Raw genomic sequence first — 27,060 nt, 5'->3', positions numbered from 1 at the left:
TGGAGAACAGATTGAGGACAGTCCTGGAACTGCCCTACTAGCTTTCCTCCAGCTTTTACACCCAGTTCTCCCCAATTCTTTTTGAGGAATTCTTTTTATACCCAATTTTTTTTATGTCCCCCAGTGCACAGCAGCCTCTCTGGCTCCTGCAGATGGGAAGAGCCCTGCCTCACTCTGCGCACTCCCTCCAGGTGCCTGTTGATGAACTCAGGTCTCAGCAGCTCCGGTTTCGAGGTGGTGCCCCAGACATCTCCCTCCCAGATGCAGCCGAGCAAGGGAAGGAGGAGGGACACAGGGATGGGGAGGCTGTGCTGCCAAATCCCTCAATCCTGCCGGATCATGGAGCAGAAGATGACAGTCGTTGCGGCTCACCTGGCCATGGGCCTTGCCCAGGGCTGTGGTCTCTGTGCCATCATGCTGCTGTCAGTGGCGAAATGCGTGTCCCTGGCCAGCGCTGGTGGGGAGCATTTGTTTCTCTGTCTAGGCAACACATTTCAAGTGTGCGTAACCCTGAAGTATCGGGCACTTCTGTGTTTTGCGCATCTCCCTGTACGACAGGTCTGGGCTGCCATCCCCACAGCATGGAGGGAAGCAGCACGGTGCATCCAAGGGATGCTCTGACAGCCTTGACACTGGGGGTCCTTCAAGGCTTCCCAAGCAGCGGTCCTGCAAGCACAGGAGGACCAAGCAGCATTGCTCCTCTGCAGAAAGCAATCACACCACCACAAGCAGCACACAGCTCAGCACCCAAATGCTTTGAGCAGGCACCCTGGGAAGGTGCTGGGAATGCTCCTGCAACACCACCCAGCAAGCTCCCTCCGTGTCCAGAGAGTGGCTGTCCCCACACGATGGGGACATGCCACTGAACCCCATCTGCTTTGTGTCCAAGCAAGCAAGGCTGTCAGCTTCCAACAATGTAAACCCACCCAGCTGGATTTAGGGGAGCTCAGTGGGGTGCTCTGGCTGGGTTCCTCAATCCCACAGGGCCCATGGATGCACAGATGTCCTTACCAGAGCTAATCAGCAAAATTCTCCTCTATAATCCACCGAAAGCAACAACAGCCAGGCTGACTGCCAGGAATTCAGTGAGTTTTGGAGGTCCCCCATTTTGTCCCATTTTTGCAGGGCTCCCACAGGTGACCCTACAGTAGGACCCAACCCGCTGCCCCATAACCTTCCTGCTCCTGCCTGGTCCCAGGATCACCGGTGTCTCTAAAATTTCATCTCTCTAAAGCCATCACTAAGGTAAGCCCCAAATCCTCTGCTAACCCGGAGAGGCAGGAGCTAGTGGTGGGCACAGATGGGTGGTGGCAATGGGAGCAAAGTCACCCCAAGGAGGTGAGAGCAGGATGAGGCACCCATCATGGTCATGGGGTAGGGCGTTGGGGCTTGGGGCTGTCAGGCTGCTGCTTCTTCCCACCTGCTCATCCCTTCATGGGTGGGTTGCACAGGGCAGCATGCAGAAAAGGAAGGGTGAAGGGCTGGGAAGCGGTGCCCTGGCTGTAGGGGCACCCTGGAACACACGGGGGTGTGGGCAGGATGAGGGGGACCAGCAGGTGCTGGGGGGATGCAGGATGCCCAAATCCCACAGCAGCAGGCAGGAGGGGACACGTGTTATGGAGAGGAGAAAAGTGATAACATCCAGAAATGTAATATCAGCCAAGCCCAGAGAGTGCACTCAGCTTGCCCCAGGAGAGAGGCCGGAGGAGTGGCACTGACATTTTTTGGGACCCCCAAGGTGGGAGAGGTGGGAAGAGACTTACCCTGCTGGCTGTGTCTCTGAGCGTACACCACCACCACTGCGGCGAGCACCACGCAGCAGGCTGACGGGACGGGGTTAGCCATCTGTGGAAGCAAACACAGGCAAGAGCAGTCAGGGTTTGCCCCCAGGAGACCTCTCACACAGCGTGCTGAGAGCCGGTCCCTCCTGGGCAGCTGAAAGGTGCAATGGGACCGCAAGAAGATGGCCACGAAGCAAGACTTCACCTCAGCTACAGGGGAACTTGCTGCAAAACAAGGTGTTTTGCTAGTGCATACTTCATCATTCAATGGCCTGTGGCACTTTCCATGGGAGCTGCCAGCACAACCAGATGCCCAGAGGCAACGATACACCTTGCACAAATGCTGCATTTTCCTTGTCTCATTTTCAACCTTTCCTTTAAGAAAGTCAAGCCCTGGTGCTGGGCTCTCCTTGGCAGCTGCAGCATCACCCTGCTGCCTGCAAGTGGGTCGCAGAGGTTTTTTGAAGAGATGAGAGCACACCCAGGCACTTCACAGCAGCAGCCAGTGCTTAGGATGTGCAAGATGCAGATCCCAGCACGGGCAGCTGCTGCTGCTGCTCTGGTATGGCCCCTTCCGGCACTAGCACCAAGCACCATGCTGTCCACCAGCCCGATGCAACAGCAGCAGCATTTTTTGGGCATGCCAGGGACAGCGTAACCCTCATCAGTGCCTTTGCAGTGACCGATGGGTGCTGCATGCTGCCTCAGCTGCCTTCCATTGACACCCTGATGGGCCATGGTTTGTCCCCATCTCTCTGGGCTGGGAGAGAGACAGAGGCTGTGACGTCCCAGTGAGCCATGCCATGTCCCAGGGGATGCTGGGGCACAGGGAGGTGCGGAGCAGGGAACAGCTAAGAAGGCAGGCGGGTGGAGACATGCTGTGCTTTAGGAACAAGCAGGGAACATCCTTCTTGCACCAATGAGCCTCCCTGGGAGTGGACAAATGGCAGCAACAACCACAAGGATGCCCTGCGCAGCCCTGCCAGGCTCGGAGACACCCGAGCTCTCCTCCTCTTGCAGCCAGGGCCAGTGGAGGAGACCAGAGCCAGGAGTGAGCTGCTGGAGACAGTGATGGGGATGCTGGCCCACCTGCCAGGAGGTAAATAGCACGATGCGTGAAAAGCAAATTACACCTTCAAAACCGTTTAAACCTCTCTAATCTCCAGCGCCTTATCAGTAACGCGTGGAGGATTGCCTTTTAAACTAGAACATGCGTATGGGCTCGTTAGCCAGATGGCATCCATTTAAACCTAAATAAAGGGGGAGCTGTACCGGCCAGAGAAAAAAACCCAGCAAAACATATTCCATTACCCAATACGGCCATTGCAGGAGCCCAGATGGCTTTGGGTTTGCAGCAGGACACAAGCCTTTGCAGGGCTGGAGGGGAAGGCAAGCATGGCTGGGAGGGATGTCACGAGCAGATTTTGGGGTGCAGCCTGGTCTCAAATGCCTCTCAGGGGCAGAGATGCTGGAGGAACAGGGGCCCTGAAAATGGGGAGCCAGGGGACAGGCAGAGAAGAGACCCATGGCTTTGCTGCTGAATTTGCAGCGCTGGGTTTGGGCAGTGAGGGCTGGCAGTGAGAGCTGGCCTCGGCATGGCTGTGGCAGCACAGCATGGACACGCCAGCACCAGACCCCGCTCCAAGCCCAGCCCCAGCCCTCCCGGGTCACCTTGAGCAAATCGCTCTCACCGCCTCCCCCGTGCCTCAGTTTCCCCGCCTGTAAAACAGAGATAATGAAGGTGACCTTCCTTTGAAAGCTCTGGGCGGGGAGCGCTAAGTGCTAATTACAACATCGTTATCATTCAATCTGCTGCTTCTCTCCTCTTTTTCCCCTGTGCCTGCTCTCCACTCTGCCTCCTCCATGTGTCCCCACCGTGCTGGCAGCGTGGCTCCCCTGCTGCCACCCCACCTGTGCGCTAGTTGCCACCGCAAGCGGCAGCTTGGGGAGTGGGTGATGGCCAGGACCCAAGGTAGGTGGCAATGCCACATCCCGGGGCAGTGCTGGCACGTGGGGCCCCGAGCAGCTTGGGGTCTGCCTGCAAACCAGGAGCTGACTCTCCCTACCGATCCCAAATTCACTTCCCACTGAATATTCCCTTCCTACAGCCCTGGAAGTTGGTGGGTGGCACTAGGAATTGAAGCAGGCAAGGAACTGCACCAGGGCTGGAGCCCCCCCTGCACCGCAGTCCAGGTACCCCCAGGTAGCAGTCATCCCATCTCTGGGGATGGTGGCAATGACGGGACGCAGGACGGGAGCCCCTCCAGCCCCCCAGCAATCAGCCTGCTCTTTGAAAAGCGTGAAATCTGATCACCGTAGCCTTCGGTTTGGCTTGCACCAGTGCAAATATCATTGCCAACCATCACACTCTACATCTTGGTCCTGCCAGGGAGCAAAGCCACTCACCCTCCCCTGCTGCTCCTCATTTTATCAGTCATTAAAATAATTGCTGGTGCTCCAGCCCGTGTGCCTAGCAGCCTCACCCGAGGCCGGACCTGTGCGGAGGCAGGCACCAGAACTAAGTGGCAAGGGACTATTCCTGCCCTGAAGCACCAGTCTCGAGGGTGATGCTGTTTGGCTACAGGTAGAAAAAGAGAGAGAGAGGAGGGACCTGGCCGAGGTCTCTGGGCACTCTGTGGCGTGGCCAGGACACAGGCAGAGGATCCTAGTGCTGGCACAAAGACCTCACCACTCGGCTGCTTTTGCCCTGCAAAACCTCATTTCTTCTCAGAGATGAGCCTTGCCGCCAGGCAGGAGCCAGAGTTATTTTAGTGCAAAAAGTCTAGCCAGAAAACCAACTTTTTCTCACTTGAATCGCAATTTCCCATGCAGTATTTGCTTTGTTTGCCTGTTTTGCCCAAAGCCATGTTGATTTTTTTTTTCCAAGCACATAACAAAACCTTCGCAATTTCTGCAGATGCTTCTAATGCAAATTTCCATTTGCTGTATTTGCTCATTTAACAATTTCTCTAGCAAAAGCCAGCACCCCGGCACGCAGGCACACAGGCCAGTGAGCAGCAGCTCACCAGGCGTGCAGCTCCCCGGGCTGTGTCCCTGCTCCGGCAGGGACCAGTTGAAAGGTGATGGTGGGGAACCGCATTTATTACACAGCAAACCCAGCAGTGGGAAACTCAATCTTCTGCAGAAAAAGAGACTGGAGAATATTTGCTTTTGCCCCTGTAGTGAATCATTTCTTGGCGGCGGAGAGGAAAGAGGAGCCTCGGCAGGAGCAAAGGGAGGTGAGGGGGCACATGAGATGCGGTGGCCCAGCAGCTCTGGAGCTGGAGCTACCTCCGGCAGCCCTCCTCACTGTCCCCAGCTTCTTGCTTTGGGAGAAACCAACTAGTTGATCCTTCCCTGCCTTGTCCCCTGCACCAAGGGTAATAAGGACATCAGTCGTGCTCACTCTTAGCAGAAGACAACTCAACGTAGACATGAATACGGTCCCCTCCAGCAGCTCTCAGTCTAAACCAAACGCATTTCCAGTTGTGCTTTCCCTGAGCCAGATCAGGCTATGTGGAAGGGGGTTGTGGGCAAACCTACATGAAGACAAGCCCAGAAGCTGCTCCTGCAAGCAGGATTGAAGGGGCACAGTGATGTGACATTAACTGCTGTGGTGTGATGGGGTGAGGACAGTCCTGAGGTGGGCAGCAAGAACAAAGAGGATCATGTATCCAGGCAAAAAGTAGAATCATAGAATCATAGAATCATAGAATCATAGAATCATTGAGGTTGGAAAAGACCTCTAAGATCATCGAGTCCAACCGTAAGTAGGATGCCACCGTCTGCTGAACAGTCCCAGTGTCCTCTTGTGAGCAGGCAGAGAGATGGATCCTTTCCAGCTCCCCCTTAGAAGGATCCCCAAACCCATGGCGATGCTCGCTGGCAATGGGGTATTAACTGGTGACAGCCAGCTGGAAATGGCAGCTCCAAGACAGGGCTGTCCCTGGCTGGTGAGGGACACGGGCTGCACCCCAGCCTCCCCCCGCAACTCTCACCTGCCGTAGTCCCCTCCCAGCCATGATAAATAAGTAAGACCCCATTCTGGAAGGGGGGGTTCCCCCCCCAAAAAGGGGGTACTTTCAAAACCTAGTGTTTCCACAACAAAGTCTACTTCAAGGCCTGGCTCTGAAGTGGCTATCTGGGGGAGAAAAAAGCTCCATTAAGTCGTCTTGTCCCTGTGTGCCACCCCTGCAGCCTTGCCCAGAGGCTTCCAAAGGAGCTCTGCGGCACCTGTACTGCAGGCACCAACTGTAGACACTACTGTGTGCCTGTACTGCAGACAGCGATTGTAGACGCTATGGTGTGCCTGTACGGCAGGCACCAACTGTAAACGCTATGGTACAACCTCTACTGCAGTCACCAGCTGTAGATGCCATGGTACGCCTGTACTGCAGACACTGACTGCAAATGCTCTGGTATGCCTGTACTGCAGGCACCAACTGTACACACTATGGTACACCTGTCCTGCACACACTGAGTGCAGACACTACAGTACACCTGTATTGCAGATGCCAACTGTAGATGCTACAGTACACCTGTACTGCAGATGCTGACTGTAGATGGTACCATACCCCTCTACCGCAGATGCTGACCATAGACAGCGCAGCACACCTATCCTGCAGGAGAGGTCACGATCTGCCTGTCCCGAGGTGTGATGCTACGCCTGTAGTGCAGACGCCAACTGTAGCCATTACAGTGCACCTGCGCTGGAGACACTTGCAGCAGACACCTCCTGGGCCCCAGCCCCACAGAAACACCCTTACCAAAGCCACCCTCGATTGCTCAGCCCAGCCAGCAGAGATCCTGCCACAGCTTTCCCAGCCCCGGGGATCTGCGGTGCCTCCAGCAAGATGTCATCTCTCCCCGAGGGCAGCACGTGCTGCTGGGATGAGCAGTGAAGCACCGCAGTGGGCAGGACATCCCCCAGTCCCAGTTCCCACAGGGACTGCACCACTCATGGGCAGCCCTGTGGCTCGGGGTGGGGGGGGCAGCCCTGGGAGCAGCACTGGGGCGCCCAAAAGCACCAAGTGCCATCTCCTCCCTTCAGACCTCCCCTGGCAGCAAGGCAAGGGAAAGAAAAGGAAAAAATAGTTGTTGCTTAATGCTGTACACTTCCTAACAACCCTAAAACCTCCCAGTCTCGCAATGTGCTGTTCGTGCTGAACTCCACTTTGCTGCTTAAGAGGGGGAGAGAAAAGAGGGGCTTTATCATCTCCTTAATATGTGCTATCAGAAAGCCTTACCTGCAGAGCCAGAGCCCCTGCCACTTGAAAAGCCTTCTTAAATCTAATTTAAACCCCCACTGTCAACAGGGTGATTAGCACTGCCCCCCTGGACCACGAGTGCCACAGGGATGACCAGGGCCAGCTGAAACTAATTTGCTCACCGCTCTTCCAGACTGTGGCTTTCCTCCCTCCACCTCCTCCCTTTCCAGTAACGAAGTGGAGATGCCAGGTGAGAGGATGCCCTGGAGGAAGGAGCCCCCCACGGCAGAGCCCCTCCATCACTGTGCCTCTGCCGGCCTGGGGAGCATTGACAGACCCCTGGGTGGCTGCGCAGACTCTCCTGCCCTCGTGGTCTAGGAGAAATGGACAGATGGCGGACGGATGGCCCTCAAAAAATTTCCTAGCTGCTTTGGCTGAAGACGTGCCCCTGAAGGTAGCTGTAGGCTTGCAGGGCTCTTGGCTCCACCACATGTGTGCTGAAGCCTGGAGCTGCTCCATCATCCCTGCATGTTGTTGGTAGGATGTCTCAGTGAGAAAGCCAGCGACCGAAGCTGCTCCCCATGCCCATGGGGATGAAGAAAGAGGCTATCCTGGAGGGAGTATCAGCTCAGCTAAAACCAGAGCTGCTTTCCAGGGGGTACTGCAGAGCCCATGGGCTCCAGGGGGAGCTGAGATGGTAATTTCTTGTTCGTGTGGATCACAGCCATGTGCTCCCGCTGGGGCAGGGAGCTGTGGAAAGGCCAGCAGGGCCCTGAGACCCACAGGAGCAAGGTCCTCACCCTGCAGCTGCAGGGACTGGGGGATTGCTGCTCCAGGAGCAAGGTGGGTTCCTCTCCTCTCAAACCACACGTTGCAGCTCCTCCAAACCAACCAAGCGAGCCCTAATGCATCAGGACACTGCAGCCCACACCTGACCCCGGCAGGACAAGGGACACGCGCAGGGGTGCTACAACCTCCCTCCTCCGTGCCCCGAGGACAGGCAGGGGAACCGTCCTTGTGGTGTGGCTCCCAGCCAGCTATATCCTACCTCCATGAGCAATGTCAGGAGAGCATTGCACAGGTACACCACTGGGAACCTATCCAACGACCCTGCCTACCAACAGCCCCCGGTGCCACGGCCATCACGGGGCAATGCTGCCACGCAAGCAGCTGCCTGCTGCTGCCCATCCCCTCTTCCCGCTCAGAGCCTTGAAGGGGAACGTTTCCCACAGCCTGTACCTGTCCTCGCAACTACCATCACGTTAACCGGCCTTTCTGCAAGCAGAGGGCAGTGGTCCAAGACCAGCCATCTGCTCCAGTGGTGATAAAAGCCAACGCAAAGCACAGCATACTAATAAGCATCGCATGTCTTCGAAATTGGCACCGCGAGAAAGCATGGCAGGGCAGGAGGGCAGCAGAGAAATGTTGCCCCAAGCCTATTCCTCAAGGACACCGGTGCCACCCGGGCAGGAATTCAACTGAGCTGCTGTACCTGAGCCCCACTCCTCCACACCCACGCCCAGACAGCCTCCGAGATGGAGGAAAGCTTGGACCAATGATGGGAAACACCATTTTCATCCCCTTTTTACTCAACTTTCCCCCGCGCTGAGCATTTTCCAGCTCCCTGCAGAGAGAGATTGCAGGAATCAATCAGATGTTTGCTTCTATTAAAGAAGTGCCAAAGATGGTGTTTTTTTTCTGGAGCCTCCATTCAAGTTGGGTCTTGGGTTGGTTTTTTCCATAGATGCTTTCCCCAGTGGCGTGGAGCTGATTGTACCATGCCAGGGACAGACAGAGGAGATCAGAGAAGGGAGGGAGATGGCAGATGGGAGATGCTCGTGGTCCAGGTGTTTCCCAGTGCTCCTCCCTGGAAGCTGGAGAAATCACCCAAGACAGGTGCATTTGGGGGCAGATTCTGCTCACTCCGCCTCTCCAGGCTGTGATTACTGTGGGAAGGAGCTCTTGGTGTCACAGTGAATTTTGGCACTTCAGTTCCCAGTCTCCACTCACAAAAACAGAATATTAATGATGGGGAACAAAACCCAAAACAAAATACAAAAGCAAAACCCAACTCCAATACACCGAGCAAACAGCCCCAAAAGTTTTAGGAAGGTTCTGCTGCCTCATTACAGGTTCAGTTTCTGATTTCCAGGCAAATGCTTGCAACACTTCTTATTTTTGTCTGTGGGGCTGCATTGCCCTTCAACCCCCCCAGGATTTTGCTCACAACCCTGCCTTTTGCCTTGAGGAGAGTCTGTGGCCAGGGTCCTTTATGAACTCCCCAACGCCCCTAAAGATGCAAACCTCCAGAGCAGAGAAAAGCATCCTAGCGTTATAATCGGGACCGTGCCATAGTCATGCGCTGTCCTGAGCAAAACAAAGAGGAAAGGGAGGACAGACAGAGCTCGTTGTCCAGACTTCCTCCATCAGCTGGATGCCCGTGGCACAGTGGACATGGCATAGGGCAGCATAGTGTTTCCAAGCCTTTCCAAGCCTTTCCAAGCCTCAGGAGCCTGGTCACTGGTAATGGTGATTTTGGGGGGGTCTGGCCACAGGACCTTTAACAGCCCCCTCAATGGCATCTGGGGACACAGGGACAAAGGGGTTTGGCTTGAAATATGAAAACTGCACCTCCTTGTAGCCCAAACTTGCTCCTCTGGAGGTCTGTTTTCTGCAGCACCCATGCAAGGGGCTAGACACCAGCGTAGGCACAGGGTCTGAGCTCGCTGGTGCTGGAGTTACCTCAACACTACCACACCGGACAGGTGAAGGGCACTGTGCTGCTGCAGAAGCACAGGGGCAAGCAGGGTGCAATTCTGGCTGCTGCCCCAACCCAACCGCTGGCACCCTGCAGCCTGCAGGACCCCTTCCCTCTGGCACAGGCAGGACCACGCTGGCTTGGCCCCAGAAAACCTCCCGGTGGTGATGTCCCCAAGCCAGGCAGAGCTACAGCTCACTCCCAAATCAACAAACACAGCCAAGGACTGAGGCCGCAGCATCGCTGCTCAGAAAGCAGGGCAGGTTTGCTTTTTTACAGCACGCCAAGACAGAGCTGGAGGAGGATGAGAGCCTGAAGCCTGTGTTGCAGGGGATCAGGGACATGAGCAGGATTGGAGTGAGGAGCGCTGGAAGAGACCTTGGCAGCCCATCTTGTCCAGGGAGGGAATAAGACACTGGCTTAGCAGCTGGGAGCGTAAGGGAGGGAGCATCCAGTTGTACAGAGCTTGCTGGGCATTTTAATTTTGGCTTGTTTATTTGTTTGGGCTTTTTTTCTTTAAGTGCTTGGCACGGAGGAAGCCACTCCAATGACTCTGACGCTGCCTTCCCAGAGGCGCCTCGGGATGATTTGTTTTGTTTTGCTTCATCTCTCCCCCATGCCTGCAGTACGAGCTGGCAGGAGGACAGGGCGGGCAGGGGCCAGGCAGCCTCCGGAGCCCAGGGAGAGCAGCGGGCGCTGTTGGATGCAGGCAGGGGCTCAGGATGCTGGGGACTGTGTGCTCCTCACTGGTCTCTGCTTGCTGTCCTTCCCTGTCCAGGTCCCACGGGAGATGCTGGGCTCCCCGCTCTGCAACCCATCCACCTACCCCAGGAGCTCCCTCCATCCCTTGCAATGTGTCCTTCCCAGCACAACGGACCGTGAGGGACAGCAAATGGCATGGGGAGACCATCAGGATGGTCCAAGGACCCCAGCTCTGGCCAGGCTGTGAGCCTACCCCAGCCCTCCCCTCTTACCCCTGTTTGTAAACAACGCAATGGGACAGTGTCCTGGACAGTGGTCTCTGCAACTCCTTCACACCAACCACCAGCCTGGGGTCACCAGCCCACAAGCCACTGTGGGGACGCAGGCCACCCCAGGCAGCCAGGACAGATGTGATGGTGGGGACATTTGTCCTGCATCTGCATATGGGCTGCCCCCTGCCTCCCTCCCCACTGCAAGGATGCTGCCCAAAACCTGGGCAGGGAAAAGCACAGACTGGAGAGAAATGCTGCCCACCCCGCAGCCAGATGGGGTTTGGTGCTCATTGCTTCTCCCAGTTCCATCCAGTTTTTCCACCCCGCTCACCCCGTGCCATCCTGCAGACTCCCAGTATGCTCCGTGCAGCCTGCTGGTGACTGCCTCCAAACGCCACGGTGGCACCCGGTTTTTGTAGCGGGCAACTGAGCATGCTGCAAAATGGTGAGCTGTGGGAAACTGAGGCACGGGGTTGCTCCGTGACACCCTAAGGACAAGCAAGGAGAGTGGCAGTGCAGGGAGGGACTAATCCTCCTCTTTGGCGGGGGCAGCCCGGGTCAGGGCCAGTGATACTGCGGGGGCTTTCTGCTGCCAGCAGCTCCTTTGGAAGACATGGGGATGTGCCGCAGAGCCCAGCCCAGGGACGGTGGTGGGACTGGGCACAGTGATGGGACCAGGGCTGGCAGTGGGACCGGGACAACACGCTTGCACAGTCCTGCTTGCAAATGACCTTCTGGGAAAGCTGGGGGGAGGAACCAACCCCTTTTCTCTCCAACCTCCGAAATGGCACTACTCGCATGTCGAGCCTTGCCACGTGCCGGCAGCTGTCTTGCCGTCACTGCCACCTCGGTTTGCAGCAGGACCTCACTGACCCCAGCCCCCCTGCCGCCTGGCATTGCCTGGATGGAGCTGGGAGAAAAGCAGCCGCGAGAGGCTGAAGCACGGGGTCCCCTCCCCCTCCAGCATTGCTGAAATGGGCTGGGGGCACCCACAAACCCCGGGCTGGTGCCACTCACCTGGTCTCCAACTGCTGCCTCATCGGGGGGACTCCAAACACTGAAGCCCAGAGCTGTTGGAGCACGTGGGGCAAGCCCAGTGGGCCACTGAGGGCACCTCCGAAACCCCCTGGGGACCCTCGCCCTCCATGGGGTCTTGCCCCAGCCCCGCAGATGGTGTTTGCTGAGAGTGAGCAGAGGATGAGGAGGGAGGAACGGAGTTGGCTCGAGGCAGCTGTTCTGAAATAAAAGGCAAGAAAGTCTCTCGCCCAAAACTACAGGAAAATTTAATTATCAAGGACAAAACACCATCTGTTTGTGTGGACTGTGACCTCCCGCTGGCCCCTGGCTTTAGCAGCTCTTAAATTAGCATGTTTGTTAGGGGGTATTAGCTGTCTGACATCAGGGAAGCAGTTCCCGCAGGGCGAGGAGAAGGACGGAGCGGCTGTACACCGAAACGTGTGCCGGCGCGGCGTGGCGGGCTTAGTGGTGATGGGGGAAACAAAACACCCCTTTGGAAACAAGGATCCCCTCTGAGCATGGCTCTTGCTAGCAGCGATGAGCTCTGGCAAGCCCAGCATCGCTGTGTGCTGCCACTGACAGGTGAGCTGTGGCGTGAGACCGTATTTGGGTCTCAGCCTCTTTCCAAACAAGAAAGAGCCAAGAAGATGTATGCTTGGAGGAAGACTTTGCTATGTAAAGCCAGCAGAATTAAATGAATACTCAATACAGGAGAAATTGGGTTAAAATCCAATTTGTTTCCAGCCCTGCAAGGGAGGGAAGATGCACACATTGGTACCGTGCCCGGGAACCGATTCGGTCCCCAAGTGACATCAAACTGTGCAGATCCTTTCTTTCTTTCTTTCTCATGGTTTGTGGGGTACAGTACTCAAGATGGGCATACCATCACCTTCCTACCTACCAGGACTGGCTGCAGTGAGCAGAAAACAATCTGGAGCCAGTCTGGCTCCTTAGGAGAAAAACAACTTAGCTGGGAGACGTCCCACTTTGCAAGATCCCAGCAGCTTTTTTCTCCAGCACCTGAGCTTTGCTCCGTGAGCCCTGCTCTGCCCTCAAGCCCTGTGACCACTACAGCAGAGGCTGGAGGCAAGGGCGGCTGCTGCCAGCATTGCTCCTCCAAGGCACTTTTTCCACCAGTAAACCATCAAAGCCAAGTGCTAAACATGAAGGCAAATGGCCTCTCTGACTTGCCATGAAGACTCGCATCCAAGGAGCATGGATCCAGGCCTAAATTCATTCTGGGGCAATTCTAGGGGCTACAGCTCCAGAGCTGGCCATGCTGCGAGACCCCAGGAGCGAGCAGGGGAGTGCCCAACGCTCCTCCTGCCTGGCCCCATGCTCTCTGCCACTGCTGGTGCACGTCACCCTGCTGCCCATCACCCTGCCCCACCATCCAGCCTCTTGCTGGACTCTCCTGGCTCTCCTTTCCTTCCAGTCCACAGAATCAGCACCTATCTCCCATTCCCGTGCCCCCGACAGGTCAGCTCCTCTCCAACTCTGCACCAGGTTCACACACCTTAAAACTAGCAAGGGGTTTTGTCCCCGCACTCAAGACAAAAGCCAGCGTTAGGTCTCATCCTGCGTATCTGCCCCTCCTCGGGCTCCTCCCCCTCCAGTAATCGCCCTGTTTCTTCCATCCCCAAAACCATGCCAAGCCTTTGCTCCTTCTCACCTTTGCAGGCAAAACAGCCGGTATATGAAAAGCAGCCCTTGCAATGCCAAACTTTGCTTGGAAGTCCCCTTGCCCACCTGCACCCCAGTGACCTCCATCCTGGGAGGCTGGTGCTCCTTAAACCGCCTGCCTGAAGCCTGCACTCATCCCTCCCCTCTCTCGGGGGCCAGGCAGCACACAGGGACCAGGTTGCCATCCCCTGCCTGGCCGGCTGCCTTCCACCGCGCATGGCTGGGCAGATGCGGACCGCGTGTACGCTTTATCTCAGGACCCTTCCTGCAGGCTCCAGCACTGAAGGAGGAAAAAACCAGCAGCCGAGAGCAGCCGTGGAGTCCCTGGCGGCCTCCAGCCCCCTCCCAAACTCTGGCTCAACTCCATCCACTGGGGCAAGACTCAGTTTAGGGGAGGGCTTGTTTTTTAATTAGAAAATATTCATCAGTGTTTAAAAATAAAATAATAAAAAAAGTGTCAACCAGCTGGGGCTGCAAAAGCTGGGGCGTTTTGGCTCCCAACCGAGCACTTTGATGGAAAGGCTCTTTGGAAAACGCCGTAGAAAATATTTAATTTCTCCCAAGGCCTGCATATGGGGCTCATCACTCGCGCATATTGCACAGGAATATTCATGTGCGCTGGCCTCCTGCTACAGGATGACGAGGGTTCACTGGTGCAGCATGCGAGAGGGGCTCCTTCCCTTCTTTTTTTCTTTTTTCTTTGGAAAAGGAAAGCGCTGTATTTCACTTTCAATCCCCAAATATTCCTCAGCGGCAGAACAAAGGAAAAGCTGAGCCAGAGTCAAGTCTACTCATACTCATCAGCTTGCTGTGCTCATTGCAGGGTAAAGTCACGGATGAGCAGCAAATGCAGGGAAACACATTTCTACCCCCAGTTTTGCTCCTTTCTGGTTGCCTGAGCCCGTTGCAATGCTGCCTGGATGGAGAGCGGGAGCCCAACTTCCACCTCGCTGGCACAGCAGGACGCTTCAGTTCAAACCCCAGCTCTCCACCCCAGGGATGTGGAGGTGGCTCCTGGACCTGCTGCTGGGCATACCCTTTAGCTAATACCCTTCTGCAAAACTCAGGGAGGGTGGAAATACTCCACCATGGCCGCAGAGCTGAGCCTGTCCCAGCAAGGGGACGACTGCCAGGGCTCGCTCGGTCCCCCATCTCCCACCGGTGCTGCCGGCTCCCTCCCTTTCACCCTCAGCTTTTGGCTCAGCAGCATTTGGGCTGAGGGCTTTTCTGCAACAAGCCAATGAGCTGTTTTGGAGGGAACCAAACTTACGCCAAGCATCTTCTCACCGTCTCCCAGGGATGCTCACCTCCAGCAAATGCTCCCTTCCTCCCCATGAGCCCCCACCTCCAAGGTGCTCTGCCTCCTGCCCTGCAGCCTGCCGAGGCTGCCTGACCTTCTTTAACCTTTCCTAAAGGGTTCATGCTCCCTGTCCCCAGCTCTGGCTGCACCCTTCATCCCCATCGCCCCTCCGAGCTGCTCTCTGCAGCTCCAGCACCTCTCAGCACAGCGTGCAACAGTCCTCGCCAGAGCAGATCCTGCACAGCCCCAAAAAAGCTTCCTCCTGGCAGATGAAAACTCAGAGCACTAATTAAGAGAAACTCTGGCCAAGGAGAGGGGGTAGGAGAAGAAACCATCTGAGTTCACTATCTCTGTGGCTGCAGTGAAGCAGACGGCAGCTCGGGGAGAGGGCACAGCTCCTGCTGGGGTTGCAGAGGAGCCTCTGACCAGAGCAGTGCATTTGCACAAGGGTCAAACCAAAGTTCTTAAACACACCTGTGAAAAGTATTAATAAAAAATCTATTGAATCTTCAAAACAGAGATCACACCTAAATAACTGTGCACGCAAACATGCACACACAAAGACACGCACACTTTATTAATTTTGTTATTTTTTGGCAACCTTTCCCAACCAGAGGGGAAATTTGATGCCAGGTACATGCCTAGGCATGGTCTGCAAGATCCACTATGGGAAAAAAATTCAATTAAAAAAAATGTCCTTAAACCACATCTGGAGCATTGTGCCCAGTTTTGGGGCTCTGGTACAAGATGGGCATTGCTGACCTCCAGCAAGTCCAGTGAAGGGCCATTAGGGTGGTGACAAGGCTGAAGCACATGGGGATGAGAACAAGTTAAGAAAACAGGGCTTGTCCAGCCCGGAGAAGGGATGGTTTTGGGGGGGACCTAACAGCAACCTGCCAGCACCTACAGGGAGGTTACTGAGATGATGGAGACAGACCCTTTCCCTCCATGGTGGGAAGATGAGAGACAACAAGCATGAGCTGCAACAGGAGAGGTTCAGGCTTGCCGTAAGGAAGACGTTTTCCCATAGGGACAGTCATTTGCTGGAAAAGGGACCCAGACAGGTTGTGGGATCTTCAGCCCTGGAGGTTTTCAAGACCCAGATGGGCAAACTAAACGGGTCTGCACTCAGTATTCACCCTGCTTGGGGCAGGAGGCTGGACTAGAGACCTCCTAAGGTGACTTCTCACATGGATGGGTGTATGACCATGCCATTGCCAGGAAAAATTAAATATAAAAAAGTCCCCCACAAATTCTGGGAGGGGGACAGCTCAGCCCAGAGCTCCTTTCAAACACGTTGGAAAGCAAAATCTGTTTGAAGAAATCTGACCAGCTCTTCGCTTGGAGTGGGATGGAGACCGTGGGCTGCAACACACCAGGGCCAGATGCTACGCTCAGCCTATCCCCATCAATGAAGTGGAGATCAAGGAGACAGCCATCTTCCCCTCTTCCAAACCTCCTTCTGTGGGGACCAACGTGCACGACACCAGTAAGTGATTAACAAGCGGCCAAGCCCGTTGGCACGCAGGCTGCGTGCATGGGTGCTTGCATGCGTGCATGCTGCTCCCCAAGGCTTGGCGGGGAGGGGAGCTGGGGGGAAGAGCGCTGACAAGCAGATGATTAATTGAAATGCAAGGGGGAGGAAGAGTAACGTCCGCTAAAACTATCAGGCAGCGTGAGCATGGGAAAGAAACTCAGAGATGCTGTCCCCATCCCTGCTCTGCACGTATCACACCTCCCAGCTCTGAGCTGCTCGCCAGTCCTGTCCTGGCTTCTATTTCTGCAGGTGCAATTTCGTATTTGAAAATAACCATGCTGCACACGCACGCCTATTTTTTTCCTCCCCAGCGCCCGGCTCATTGCACGCGGAAACAGCAGCAATGGGAGAGCAAACCTCCCAGTCTGTGGCGCACGGCAGCAATTATACATCCAAGCGCTCGTTACCCGGCGCCTCTGGGCGAAGGCGCCTGCAGCCTGGGCTCTCCACACCGCCTGCACCACCTGCACCTTCCAAGTGGCGCAGGCTTCAAGACACACATAAAGTTACCATTTTGTGCTAAAATAATAAGAAGAAAAAAGGAAGAAAACAATAAAATAAGAGGCTGAAAGCGCAAGCCTGGCTCAGCTCCGAAACCTTGCTCAGGGTCTGTAAATTATATCCCAAGCATTGGAGCTGGCGTGATTGTACCATCAGCAAAGAGGGTGAGCAGCTTCTGTTCCTCATCCGGCACAAATGGGCTCAGCTTGGGTCACCAAATAAATAGCATGGAGATGCAAAGTGGTACATGCTGATCCCCTGCACTGCTGCCTGGAAAAGCACAAAAGGCGATGGGATGGCAGTATCCTAGGGGGAGATTTGAAGGAGCAACAAAGGGATTTTGTTATGGCCAAGGTCAAGGCTAGCACCCCAGAAACCTCCTGCCTCCAGCTCCTCCTCCAAGAAGGAGGACCAAAGGGAAGACCGAACGGTCTTCCCGTGGAGAGGCGAGGATCCTGAGCTTCAAAGCCTTGGGTTGGAAAATTAGGGATTTGATCTCGCCAGTGGCCTCTGGATGCAACTATAGCGCAGATGACAAACCCTAGCTCCTTGCCTGAGTGTGCGCCGAGCAAGTACCAAGTGAGCGGGGCTTTACGGAGGCTAGCAGGAAGGGGATTTACACTGGGGTAAAACAGGACCCAAATTTGGGCTGCTGGAGTGCGGTTATTACCAGCTTTTGCTCGGCAAGCCGATCCCCAGCCAAGACGACCGGCTCGGAAAATTAACTAAGTGCGTTGTTCCACACTTTGCCGCTCAGGTAACGAGCGGAGCTGTAGGCGATTGCATCGGAGGGCTTCACGAACCGCTTGCACCATTGACATGGTTTAACAGACTGCTGTTTATGAGACAGAGCGGTATTTAAAAGACACATTTCTCTCAGAGCCGCACATAAAATTTGATAGCTAAATAGCTGTAAATGCTACTGAAGTCTGACAACTCGAAGAGGAATCGAGGGTCTGTCATGCGGAGTATCCGCCAATACACCCGGCCCCGCAGAGCCAGCGAGACTTCCAGTCTCATAAAACCTTTTTTATATTGGAAGTGAGAATTTGTGCAGCTCATATGAACTCTCTTTTATTGGGCTGGTGTGATGCTGAGAAAATGCAGTTAAAGTTGTACAAGTCCTCCTTGGAGCACTATCGAGGCGCCTATAAATCAAAAGCTTTATCCTGGAATGGGTTTACTAAATAAACCCGCTTTAATTTGGGCTTACGCCGAGGGGCAGGAGCTCAGAGCGGCAGCGGGTGCTTCCCCTCAATGCTGCCTGTTCACACCAGTGGAGTAGGGCCAGCCCCAAGCGAGAAGGGCTCTGGCCCATCTCCCCACTCTCAGGGCCAAGAAGAGCATCCCAACAACAGAGCATCTTCCAGAGCCTGGCACCGCTCTCCTCTCCCCCAGCACTGGGGTTTTACCCTCCTAAAACATCAGCGGCCCCCCACCATGCTCCCAGCTTGCAGCCCCAGCCCAGCTGCTGCCCTGAACCCTGTCCAGACCCCCATGCCTACGCAGCTGATTTGGAGAGCTCCCAGGAGCATCCCAGGCTGGAAGGACCACAGACCCACCTTCGGCACCCAGTGGAAATGGAGTATTTCCGAACCTTCACGAAGGCCTGGAGCGCTCCAGTTGGGGAGGAAGATTTGGGCCAGCTCCCTTATCCCCCAAAGACTCCTACATCTCCACTCTACAGCTGCATTAATTATTTCATCTTAGTCTGGCTTCCTCATTAAGCTAACCTAGACGGCCCGCGGCTGAGTGACAGTGAGCTAGTCTGCAAGAATCCAAGCCAGCAGCGCTGGAAGCCATAGGCTTGATGTGATTTACGCGGACTAATATTACACATATCTCAAACACGCAATCTTCAGAGGACCTGAGGCTGCCGGACGGACGGAGGAAAGCCCACGCAGAGCCAGCAGCGCAGCATCCAGACCGAGCCCGGGTATCGGCATCTCGCCCCGTGCTTGGCCTGGAGGGTCGAGCCTGACTGTGGGAGCAATTCCCTCGCAGATGCCCTGAAGCTGCGGGGAGCAGAAAGCCCCGGCACTGCTGCCAGCGGACCCGCGTGTGACACAAAACATCTGTGTCAAAGCAAGGGCCGGGAAGCACGACTCCTCCGGCACTGGCCGCAGGACAGTCCCTTCACCCCACTGATGTGGCTGCGAGTTCAGCTAATTTTGGTATCGGGCTCCCCTTGGGATGTCTGGCTTTCATGGGCTGTAAGGACAACGCTTCGGGGCATTACGCAGATCCCCTTTTTCCAATACTGCCAAATCCAAGGCTTTTGTGTGAATCCACCACGTTTTGCCGTCTCTGCAAACAAGTGTATAGAAATACAAGACTTCAGCCCCTTGGAAGCCTCCAGGGAAAATTCAAAGCAATGAAGAAATATGAGTTGTTTTTCCATGAACCCATCGAAAAAAGAAAAAAAAAATCCCTGAAAAACCCCACATTACTTTTCAGCCCAGTTTTGCCAGCAGTACAGGTCTTTTTCCCACAGTCTAAGGAATCAACACATTTTCAAATCACTCCTGCTTATGGTATTGAATATCAGAAAACGATTGCCTTTCATTCAGCAGCTGTTTTGGGACACCGAGGGAAAAGGCAGTCAGTCTAAACTTAACAAAACACGACGAAAGGCTTCGATGCATTTGAAAACTAGTTGCACGGACTGGAATGGGAAAGGAGAGGTCTGCAAGGGGTGTGTGAAGAGGAGGATTTTGGGGTGCCGGCATCCTTCCACAGCCCCAATCTCTCTCGGTAGCAAAGGGACTATCGCAGCACTGCTCCACTCCTCCAGCTCCTTGGAAAAACGCAGGGATGTATCCTCATTTCCCCAGGAAAATCAGCAGTGTCTCCCAATTTACCCACCTTCAGCCTTTCCAACGCACGCGTGCCCTTGCACCTCTGTGCTGCCAATGGGGAGTGGGCAGCTCCGAAAATAAACCAAGCAGCTTGGTGCATTAAGAGGAAACCCAATAGGAGGGAACAGCGACAAGGGATGGAGGATTTGCCGAAATAAGTTTGCCCTGAAGCACTGGAAGGAGAAAAGCTCTGGTGTCCTACAGGCTTGCGCCATTTAATCCCCCTGTGACCCCAGCAATGGCTTCAACCTCCTCCTGCTCATCCTGTGTCCCCTGCCTCATCCATAGGGAGGGGACCCAAACCCCAGAGCTTTCCTGAAACGTGGGCATGGACCTGGTCACCGACTCTGGTGGCTTTCTCTGTCTATCACACCCGGCTGCAATCGGCCAGCAGGATGGTGAGCCTTCGCCGGGGAAGGCTGACAGCCCAGCAGACCACAAGAAGGGGACCAAAAGGGAGGGGAGATGGGGACAGCCAAACCCGGCAGGTATCAGCACTCAAGCTGTGTCATGCAGCCCATCAATCCTGGTCGAACATCCCCAACGATACCCCTGGGCGAGGGACCAGAGCAGGGCACCTTGTCCCCATCCTATCTGACCCCTGGTTCCCACCTGGCCCCCGCAGAGCCACAAAAAAAGCCTTAGTGCCACCAGGTAAGCAAAGAGCCACGACCGCCGGGCTTCTAACAAAGACAAACTGCCTCTCTCCTTCCTCCCAGATTGCAAGCAGATGTGTGCTTAAATTACCTGCTGCTGACTGCGACGCTTAGCAAAGCGCCATGGTCTAGGAGCAGAACGAAGGAAAAATGTGTGAAACGAGGGAGGGGAGGATTAGCGGGAATTCAGCTGGCTCTGGGAGGGCAAAGCGTCACTGTTGCAGAAAACGAATGTCACTTCCATCGCAAGAGGTGCATTCATGACAGCTACCACAAGGGAAACCCTGACCTGGCTAAAGACACCGATGAAATTAAGAAAGCCTGGGGAAAGGCTGCAGGGTTGGGTCTGGGCTCCCCAAAGGGAATCGCTCCCAGCACGCTACAGGAGCAGCCCTACTTGCGCTACATGGCCTTGGCTTCCTCTTCCAAAGAAACCCTTCAAGCCTGTGCACCCCGCTGCCTGCACGGCTTGTACAACCCTGGCTCCAGACAGCTTTCAACTGCCTGACTCAGATGCTGCCGGTGTTGGCTCCTGCGGTGGGCTGCATGCGTTCACCCATCCTCCTCTGTGGGTTTCCCCAGCAATGCCTTGGGAAGTTCATCAGCAGCCCTCACGCCAAGGAGGATGCAGACACCCAGGGCCCGTCTTGGTGGTGCTAAGAATGATGCTAGTGGAGGAAAAGCCTGGGGAAAGGTACCCCGCCATGCTGGCCCACCATTGATGCATGGAGCAGATCGGACCCCTGGGCTCTGCACCACCTCCGCCCCTACTCCGAGCCAGCTTGCACCCATGCTGGTGGCAGCTTTCCCCTCATGGGAGGCATCAGGTCGTGTCTTTGCACCAAGGGTCAGGCTCCAAGCAATGCCTCCTTACAGAGCTGGGATGTGGGTGCAGCCCAGGAGAGCCCAGATGTTGCATTTCTACCACACCGCTGGGGGCAGCGGCTTGCTGCAAGGATCCCCGGTCTCTGGAAGAGCATCCAATGGGGTCTCCCATCTCCCAGCAGCATCCGGCACAGCAGGACAGCATTTTGCAAGCTGAGCCATACAAATCAAGCCCAACCTGCTCCCCTTCCCCCTCGCCGCTCCTGGCTTGCTCTCTGCCGAGCCCTTGCGGGTCACACGTGGCGTCCCACTTCCCGGCACAGCTCCACCGGCTGGAGCAAAGAGCACAGTCAGACCCCAAATTGCAGATTAGTGCGTTGGGTTCATGCACGGGAAACAAAAGATCGGAAATCTCTGAAGTGCACAGCTGGAATCCACACCCCGACCATGTTTTTGTGAGATATCACGTACGTTTTTAAAAGCTATCTAGAGAGGGTTCTGCTTTAAAAGAGCCTGGCAGCTGACACCACCGCCTGTCACACTGACCAGGACCTTCGATTTTTCCCTGTCCCCCATAGGCCATGCTCATCTGTAGCCTTTAGCCTTAGGTTATGAAATTATTCAAGGAAAGGATTAAACATCCTCCTCTGCGTTCATTCAGCACCAGCTGTGGAGGGAAGGGAAGGACATGCAACCCAGAAAAATCACTGTGGGATACTACGTGCCAACACCCCGAAATGATGGTCCCCAGAAACTCTGGGGTTTCTCTCTCAATCATATTTACGGCCTCACAAGGTCACTGCAAGGGGAAAGCCCGTGAGCAGCCGTAAGATGCCCACATGGTACCATGAAGAACAGGGACCACAAAAGCACTCATCTCTCTCTCATACTGCAAACGTGTTTTCTTCTCCTTTCAAAGCTCCTGCAACAGCAGCTATACTTTTATGGGATGCCAAACTATGGGGTCTTTCTTTGCCCCTTTCCACATTTCAGGCTTCTGGGCTAAAAGTCACCCAAGGTTAGATCAAATATCCTTAAGAGATGCTTACCTACCCTGTTCCTCAACACCGCTGGTCTCCAAGGAGCCCCCCAACACATTGCAGGAGCCTGGGTGACGGTTTATTCCCCTTAGGGCTTCATTTCTTCCTCGCTGAATCTCCTCCCCACCTCTCACGCTGCCTGGGTTACAGGCTGCCCTCTCAGCCTGGCTCCGTGGAACGTTTGCTTCACCTTAATTCACAGCCCATCTGTGAGCCCTTCCTGCCTGCGTTGCCAGCCGGGAACGACCGGCGAGCCCTGCCTACGCCCGCTCCTTCCCCAGGCTCCTCCATCCCAAAGCATCATCCCCGATAATCTTGCAGCGTTTCCTCCAGGAGAACATGGTTCCCTCCATTCAAAGTGACCTCGGCAAAGTGGCAGCTTCTCCATCCCTCCTGCCCCCTTCGTTTGGACCAGGGGAATCGACATGAGACATTGAATTTTCCAATTGAAACAATTAGCTTAAAAGCCCAGTTTGAAATTAAAGGTCCAACCCAGTGACGTACCACAACCAGCCTCTCCAGAGAGAGAATATTTTGGGAGCCTCTCTGGTGTCTGTTCTTTAGGGACTGCAGAGAAGGTGCAGAGTGGTGTCAGGATCCAGCAGACACTGCGCTCAATGCACTCACCATGCCGGGGCCCAGAGCAGGACCCCACACCTCATTTAGAAAAACACTTTCCCAGATGTACAATAAATACTGGAGCAGCAATACCCAGTGGTATGGCTGCAGGCTTACCCCAACATGGGGAAGAGCCAGGCCAAGCCGACCTGGGACAGCAAAACTGGGAGTGAAACCCCCCTCCAGCAAACGCAGGGCCGACGATGAGATGCAGAAAGGACGTGAGTCATTGAATGAAGGCGTCTGCTTTTTCCAGCACACATGTGGATCTATTCTCACCTGAAATCAGTTTTTGGACAGCTAGAGAGCACACGCTTCTTCAAGCCAAACATGCCCTGGTCGCTCTCCCAGGCAGGGAGTTATCTCAGGGTTTATTAATGGGGAAAGCCACCGCACCAACACACTTGCAGGCTCCAGCTCAGCAGCGTCATGGCGAGAACGGCAGGGAAGGAGAAGCAGCAACACCTGCTCTGTTCCTCCCTCGGGAAATGATCAAAAAAAGAGCAAGACCATCACCTGCAGCCAGGGGTGCCCAGCACCGTCCGGACGGCTCCGAGCCTGGGCTGCCCTCCCTCCCACGCCGAGATGGGAAACCTATTAAACGCTGCAAGCAACGAAGCCTCCTCTGCTCCTCCCTGGAGGCACTTTCACAGTCAACTTGAGGAAATTGTTCCTGATATCCAGCCTAAATTTCCCTTTGTTGATTTTCAGTTGAGCAGCGGAAAGGTGGGAGCTTTAATGAGACAAGCGGGGCCGCTGCAGGGGAAGGAGCCGTCAGTTTGAGCGAGGCAATGCACAGAGCTGCGGTTTAAGTGGAGCAGCTATTGCGAAAAGCCCAGAATCCTACAAACTTGGGATGGAAAAGGTCTATTAACTTTCCCAATGGACTAACATGAGATTGTTCTCCCATTTTCTAATGCTTCTCCCAGTCCAGCTATTTGATTGGGACCAGAGCTCTGCAAAAATATGAAGGGCTTGTTCTTTTTTTTTTTTTCCAAGGAATTGCTGCATGTGGAATAAAATGTTGGGCTTTATGGCCAGATTTTCTTGTTTCATCCAAGGGCAAAATTTTTGCCGGCTTGCCTGCTAGACATAGCTTCTTCTGCCCTGAAAAACCCACCAGAATTCTTCTGGCACATGAGCCAGGGCACAATGTGCATGGCAGCAAGTTGCTACCAGCTTGTGTTTAGAAAGAAAAGTTTTTCGGGGAGAGAAATGTGACACAAAATTGCAGACAACCACTTTCTGGGACACAGGTGCTGCTCAGCAAGGTATCACCCGCCTCAGACAATTCCTCACAGGAGCCCAGCGTGATGCTGTACTGCAGACTGGCACCTGGAGTTCGCTGGATGTGAAGCCAATGCCATCCTTCACTATTTTTTCCCCCTTTAGCTGAGGAAAAGGCTTTTCATCAGCAGATAAGACACTGCAATGCTCACAGGAGCATGCCCAGGAGATGCAGATGTGTGAGCAAGGTGTATATAAAGGAATGACAGTGCAGCCAAGCAGGCTTGGCTGTGAGGAGAGCATGACATCTATTGCTTCAAGCAACTGGGACATCAGGCCCTGAAAATCCAGCCTGGGACATGTGCTTCAGCAAGCAGAGGAGCAATGGTTGGGTCCAGGAGCACCGGGCCCCTCACCCGCACAGCATCACCACTGTACAACCCTGAATCCCCAAAACAGGCTGGCTGCTTCAGGGCTGCTCCATGGTTCAATGAAGCTCCCAGGCTGTGCTGCACCACTGCAGCCAGACCCCTTTGCAGCAGGCAGGGGTTTCCCCAATATGCCCACAGACCCCCACGGAGTCATGGAAATGGAGGCATCGCAAGAGCTACACTGCACCGGGCTAACCCACCCCGGCAGATGCTTGCCTTAATCACACACCGTTTTCTTAAATGACAGGTGGCTGCATGGCAGTAGAAGGGCACTTTTCCACTCTGCTTTTACAGGCTTGTAAAGGCAAAGTGGCTGCATGCTCCCTGGAAATGTCAGGCTCCGTTTTCGTGAGGACCTGCCATCCGTCAGGTTTTACCAGTGGAAAGAAGAGGAGGGTGCGCTCAGCCGTGCTGCGTGAGGGGGCTGTGCGGTCAGGTATCGCTGCAATGAGCCCTCCCTCCCCTTGCACCCATGCCGGGTCAGAGAGGTGCACTGCACCCCCTAAAAGCAGCACCCAACCTCCCATGCAGAAAGGGGCAGGGGGGATGGCACTGGTGGCTGCAGGCACGAACCCCCTGACATTAACACCGGGTTTTGCAAGTTTGGCAGGCAATGCTGCTGTGCAGAGCATCCTGCAATTAACCCTGAGCACGCAGCCCTGGGATTTCCATGCCGTTGCCCTCACAGGGCCCTTTGGTGTCACAGCAATATACTTGCGGGATAAAGCTTAAACACACAGGCTGCAAAAACTTCAGTAAGAGAGATCCACACCACAACATTAAAAAAAAAACAACCCGTTGGGTTTTGTTGCAGGGTTTAGCAGCAGGACAAACCTGAACGGAGGGGAATGAAATAGAGATTTTCTCTATCTACTTCATAAACGTCGGGCGAGGGAGTGCATTGCACGGTACATTGCAAGTTTGGGATGTGGCAACATACCAACTGCATTTTATGTGTTGCAAAACCACCTCCTCTGTGGCAGCTGAGATTTCAAAGCGTGAGCTCTGACCTTGGTAATATTTTTTACATATTGAGTCACTGCCGATGCTGGAAATAACAGGGGAAAAGGGCTGGGATTTCAAAGATTTTAATGCATGGCTGGATTTGCTAAGAACTGGGACGGCCCCAGATGCCAGCCCAGCCCTCCAGCCTTCTGCCACTCTTAGTTACGGGCACATGGCAGAGAGATTGAAACAATCCAAGGTGATGTAAAGTCCTGGCATGCCAGACTGCGCAAGAGGAGGATGAGGATTTGAAAACCTGCCGGGATGCAGGGGGCACAGCTCTCTGCTGGTAGCCCTAAGGGTGATGAGAATGGCTGAGCAGGTGACTCCCAATTTTTTATGACCCACCTCCAAGGGAGAATGGCTTGAACAGGCCAGCCCCCCCTTTTTTTCCCCTGTGGAAAAAGTCAGGGTAGGTTCATGTCCTTTGCCTGTGAAGGCAAACATCCCAAAAACAACAAGGGGAGAGGAAAGAGGGAACTCAGCAAAGAGCCTTTTCCATGGGTGGGAGCAAAGCTAGATGGGGAGATGGAGCGGGAAGGAGAGGAATCCTTCTCACACATGACATCCCACCCCATCTGGTCCCTTCAGATTGACCCTCAGCCTAAAGGTCTACCCCCCCGAGACACTTTACCAGACACATAATTCGTTTCCCCAACTCTCCCCCTTCACCCGGCAAAGGAATAGCTGTCTCTGATAGCCCTGATTTGGTAAATAAAACACTCCTTGAAGGCCCCCCGCAATAATATTTGCACAGAAAATTGACATTCTTCCTCCTCCCATCAGCCCCGACGCTGTTTGTTTGTGAGTTAATAACTTGGATGCTCGGCTGAGCTATTGATCCCTTCTCAGCACAATCATTCTTTTGGGTCCAAAATACACAAAAAATAAAAGAATGAGCTAGTGATGGCAAAATTAACTTGGCACTTGTGCGTGGCCCCATGGCATTGGTGTTGCAAGGGGACTCCGGGTCCTTCGTAGCTGCTTGTGATGTCTTCTGCAGAGCTAACTGTACAAGGTTGGATTTATTTCTCCATCCTTCTCCATCATCAAGGAAGTGGTGCTGAGGCTTGCAGGTGGAAAGTCAGCTTTCATGACCCAAAATTATCTTTTAGCTTTAAACATTCATCACCTAGCCAGGGCTTCGTAGCAGGATAGATCATCCATACAGGTGTTGGGCTAGAGATCTCCAGCAGCAGTGGCGGATGGGTACCATCGCCTTTAGTTATAGGAAGGGCAGTGTTTCAGATCCCCAACTCCCCAGCTGAAGGAGAGAGGGCAACACTGGATCAGTCCCTCCATCCAGGGCAGGATGCTCTTTGAGCTTTTGTTATATCAGACAGGACCCGGCATGCCAGAAGCAAAGAAAAGCTCCAGGTTTCATCCATTCCCTCCTGCCAGCACTCGCTCAGGAGCAGATCTCCCTCCGATACCCGCTGTAACGAAACCTGATGAAAGGAAACAGTTAAGGTCTCTGCAATGCCCTTGTCCTCCTTAACTGCTCCTGCACCAGCAGGGCATTGCACTACCTCTCCTGGGGGAATCCTCGCCCGTGCCCCGATGTTGTATTTTTGCTTTGCAATCTGCTTGCATGCCTCTGGCTAATTGTTCTTCACATTGCTCTTTTCAGGGGAGATTTTCA

General features: G+C 54.5%; 1 protein-coding gene across 2 annotated transcripts in view; it reads right to left on the bottom strand.

Annotated features, from left to right (window-relative positions):
• CNTFR (ciliary neurotrophic factor receptor) overlaps positions 1 to 27,060 on the bottom strand; it is a 212,414-nt gene that overhangs the window by 87,590 nt on the left and 97,764 nt on the right. For both annotated transcript variants that reach the window (XM_076361926.1, XM_076361927.1), the window contains one exon: positions 1,764 to 1,845. In XM_076361926.1, the coding sequence (XP_076218041.1) occupies positions 1,764 to 1,845 (82 nt within the window). The remainder of the gene's footprint in view (positions 1 to 1,763; positions 1,846 to 27,060) is intronic.

This window comes from Aptenodytes patagonicus, chromosome Z, assembly GCF_965638725.1.
Source record: "Aptenodytes patagonicus chromosome Z, bAptPat1.pri.cur, whole genome shotgun sequence".
NCBI classification, from domain to species: domain Eukaryota; kingdom Metazoa; phylum Chordata; class Aves; order Sphenisciformes; family Spheniscidae; genus Aptenodytes; species Aptenodytes patagonicus.
Note: the sequence above shows the minus strand (reverse complement) of the source record. Positions and strands in the feature narration are given on the sequence as shown.